This window comes from Microtus ochrogaster, chromosome 5 (assembly GCF_000317375.1).
Source record: "Microtus ochrogaster isolate Prairie Vole_2 chromosome 5, MicOch1.0, whole genome shotgun sequence".
NCBI lineage: Eukaryota > Metazoa > Chordata > Mammalia > Rodentia > Cricetidae > Microtus > Microtus ochrogaster.
Window position 1 is genome coordinate 80970944 of NC_022012.1, and position 4244 is coordinate 80975187.

General features: G+C 50.3%; 1 protein-coding gene across 6 annotated transcripts in view; it reads right to left on the reverse strand.

Annotated features, from left to right (window-relative positions):
- The window catches only part of Rnf123 (ring finger protein 123), a 30734-nt gene that overhangs the window by 6586 nt on the left and 19904 nt on the right, over positions 1 to 4244 (reverse strand). For all 6 annotated transcript variants that reach the window (XM_026779120.1, XM_005347883.2, XM_005347882.2 and 3 more), the window contains 5 exons: positions 1437 to 1614; positions 632 to 706; positions 395 to 482; positions 218 to 305; positions 49 to 133 (listed from right to left, as the gene is read on the reverse strand). In XM_026779120.1, coding sequence (XP_026634921.1) covers positions 49 to 133; positions 218 to 305; positions 395 to 482; positions 632 to 706; positions 1437 to 1614 — 514 coding nt within the window. The remainder of the gene's footprint in view (positions 1 to 48; positions 134 to 217; positions 306 to 394; positions 483 to 631; positions 707 to 1436; positions 1615 to 4244) is intronic.

Sequence of the window (4244 nt, forward strand, 5' to 3'; positions counted from 1 at the left end):
CAGCCTGTCTAGAGCGGTCACCGGGACCTGTCCAGCCTGGATACTCACTTTGGAGGCTGGGTAGATTGGCATCCTCTGGCTTGGTTTTCAGCAGATGTGGAAGCCGTGTATAGCGGTATCCAAACCCACAGCCCTGGAGGTGAAACGGAAGGAGTCAGAGGGGCAGAGAAACACTTCCTTCCAGCTGGCCTTAGCCATCCCCTCAGGTCAGGCTTACCCTCCAAAGCCGCACTAGGATCCAATTGGTCTGGGCCCAGGGCCGTTGCTCATAGGGTGCCAAAAGGTTCCTCACCATGGCAATACGTCTAGGAAGGTGAGGGATGGCAGGCAGAGGGTGAGGCTGGACATGATCCTATGCAGAGTGGGTGTGTACCTCCCCCAGGTTTCTACTTACTGCTCCTCGGGGATCCGTTCCACAGCCCGCAGGGAGTGTGGGTAGCACACGTAGCTGGCCAGGGCCTGCATCAGGGAGTCTCGAATGTCTGTCAGGATATGCTATGGCTCAGCAAGTCTCTGCATGGGCTGGGGCCCCCAAGCCTAATGCCCACACGGCCACAGTTTAGGTAGAAAACAGCTTGCCGGACATGCCATTCCACCCCCCATTTCCATGGTCCTCTGGAAGACACCTCACCAGTGCCTACGATGCGTGGGTCAGCGAAGTGTTTGGCAAGGGTGGCAGCCAAGCGGGTCAGGGTCTCTTCATAGCCTGCAAAGGAGGGCAGTGAGGACTTCTGATCAGGAGTAAGGGTTCTAGAGAAGGCATGTCCTTTGTCAGGGTGGGCAGGCTTTGTATAGCCGACCCTAGAGCTAACTGTGGGGGCCAGTCTGGACCCATCTTAGCATCTAGAGACATTGGGCAAGGCAACAAAATAAACTAGCAATTGGGAAGGGGATTAAGGCACTGTGGGGAGCAGACAGATTCTGGTAAGAGTCCTGATCAAGGCACCTCATTCTGGAATGCACCTGAAGACTCAGCCATCGGAGCTGCTTGGTTCCCAGAGCTCTGAAGACAGAGCAACACCAAGGCCTGGTAGACGCTGGTAGGCACAAGCGAGGGGCTGCCAGCTTACAGCCTACTCTGGGTACCCACTGCTAGGCCCAGCCTGGGTCAGTGGTCTTGGCATTGAGCCCAACAGTGCTCTCCTCTGGATAAGCTTTACACTACAAGTACTGTGCCTGCTTACTGCCACCCTGAAATCAATCCCAGGGCGGAGCAAAAGGGAAGGAGCCAGCTGGCTATGAGACAGCAGCCATCATCAACACCAGCAGAGGAGAGAGAGTCAGGGCTGCCTAGCCATCTGCTGCCTCCGAGCTGCAGGCGCTAGTTCAGTACGAGAGCTTGATGTGTGTGGTTGGGTGGTGACAATGAACTAGAGCCTGCCAAGTTCACTCTAAAGATCTCTTTTCTGCACTTCCCTCCCAACTGTGCACATCACCTGGGAGCTCTTCCATGCTGTGCACAGGGCCAAAATAATTCTTGAGAGCACTGTAGCTGTTGATGGCCACACTTAAGTAGAACTCAGGCATGAAGGCAAAAAGAGATCCTGTGCGATCCCCATGCTCGATGGTCCGTAGGCAGACACGCAGCAGCCAGTAGATATCCAGCATTTTCTCCTGCAGGAAGCACACAGAATGCTGCTGGGCCATTTACTGCGAGGGCCACAGGGACATGGTCTGGTCTAGGGATCAGGAAGGCCTTCTCATGACAATGACGTCAGAACTGAGACCTGCACTACAGGAAGTGTGATTAGTGGCCTAAGCTGAAGGAATGGAGTCCTCAGCAGGTAAGAGTCCAGTCAGGCAGGGCAGTACTCTGACCCAGATGGGTAAGCGATGGGTGTGGAGAGTGGCTATAAAGACAAGCGGGGACAGGACTGTGAAGGAGCCATGGCAGTGGCCACACCTAGGACAGTGGACGGAGAACTGAATCGCCAGGACTGGGGCGGGGAGGTGGAGGGAGCTGGGAGAAGTAGAGGGAAGGAAACTGCGGTTGGGATGAAATATCTGAGAAAAGAATAAATAAAACATAAAATAAGCAGATCAGAAGCTGTTGCTCAAAAAGAAAAAAAAAGAATGGCATTCCCATTTCTGAGGTGATGGAGCAGAGAAGCTGGTCCAGGAAGAGGGAGTGTACCTTAGCACAAAGAGCATGGGGCACCTGTGCACACTCCAAAAGATTTGTGTGGAGGAGACAAGCAAATGTGGTCTGAGCTCGAAGGAGAAGCTGGTGGGAAAGGAAGGCAGCATGCCCACTGTGGGAAGAGAAACCAGGAGAAAGAAAGGGCCTAGTCCCATAGCGGCTCTTAGAGTCTCCTTTAGGATTGAGAGGGAGCAAAGCCTAAGAGGGTGCCAAGCCCCAGTTCAGAGGCACAGAATCTGCACTTGACACGAGCTCTCTAAGGTGTTCTGATGGAGGAGGCTCATCTGTCTATCTGTTGCTTTCATTGGTTAATTAATAAAGAAACTGCTTGGCCTGATAGGTCAGAACATGGGTGGAGTAGACAGAAAGAACAGAATGCTGGGAGAAAAAAGGGAAGTGAGGCAGATGCTATAACTCTCCTCTCCAAATGGACACAGGTTAAGATCCTTCCCGGTAAGCCACCACCTCATGGTGCTACACAGATTATTAGAAATGGGTTAATCAAGATGTGAGAATTAGCCAGTAAGAGGCTAGATATAATGGGCCAGGCAATGTTTAAAAGAATACAGTTTCCGTGTAATTATTTTGGGTAAAGCTAGCCAGTGGCCGGGAGCTGGGAGGCGGGAAGCAGCCCGCTGATCCTACTACAGTGTTCCCACATTCCAGCTCCAGAGAAAATACACAGACAGCTGAGGAGTGGGCTTGAGCCCACACATCGGCACTGTCATCATGGAAGACCCAGGAAGGTGAGCCTGAGGCAAGATGACAATGGCGACATTGTAGCCAAGGGCCCAAATGATGAAGCTGTACCATTGAGGCTGGGGACAGGACAGAAATGTGAGCACTATCTCAGAGAGGCGGAGAAGCCTGTGCTTGAGCAAGCACTGGGGGAAGGGAGGTCGCTAAGACAGCAGGGAGGAGTGAGTGCCCTGGCCGGTGCAGTCCAGGGAAGAGTGCACACTTGTATACTCGCCCTTTAATAACAGGGCACACTTCTCAGAGCAGGCGGAGTGAGTGCTTAAGATGCAGGAAGAGAAGCAGCTCAACAAAAGGAGGCCAGTTATGAAAAGCCTGCACCCCACACCATGCTCAGGGTCCCAAATTTGGGGTCGTTCTCTGTCTGAGATTCAGAAGAAGCCCATTTTTATCACTTCTATTCAACACAGTATTGGGGACCACAGCCAGGGAAAACTACGCAAGAAAAACAAAAGACATCCAAATTCGGATGGGAACAGTAAAGTCACCTCTATTCACAAACACTGTCTTACGCTTAGAAATCCTAAAGGGCACACACACACAAGGAGAGAGAATTAGAAACAAATTTGGGGTGGGGGCTGGAGAGATGGCTCAGTGGTTAAGAGGACCAGGGTTCAGCTCCCAGCACCCACAGCTTACAACTATCTGTAACTCCTATTCTAGGGGATCTGACAGCCTCACACAGACATATAAAGCAGGCAAAACAATAGCATACATAAAATAAATAAGTTACTTTAAAAACCTCACAATTTTAGGGCTGGAAATATGGCTCAGTGGTTAAGAGCAATGGCTGCTCTTTGAGAGGATCCAGGTTCAATTCCCAGCACCCACATGGCAGCTCACAACTGTCTGTAACTCCAATTTAAGAGAATCTGACACCCTCACACATACATACACCCAGGCAAAACACCAATGCACATAAAATAAATAAATATTCAAAAAACCATAATTATAAAAAAAAGAAACAAGCAAGGTTGCAGGACTCAAAAATGAAACTACTAGATAATGCTGGAAGAAATTGAGGGCATAATTAGAAGTAATCAAAAATATATCTATTCATGGGTCGTTAACTTAATATTGCTACAATATTGGTAGTGACCAAAGTAATCTACTGCATCCAACAATGTGGTTGAAGAAATAGGAAACTTGGGCTGGAGAAATGGCTCAGTAGTTAAGAGTGCTTGCTGCTCTTCCAGAGACCCTGGTTTGATTCCCAGCACCCACATAAGGACTCACAACCAACTGTAGCTCCAGCCTCAGGGTATTCAATGCCCTTTTCTGACCTCTCTGGGCTCCAGGCATGCATGTGGTTCAGACAACATACATGAAAGCAAAAGCACTCACTCAC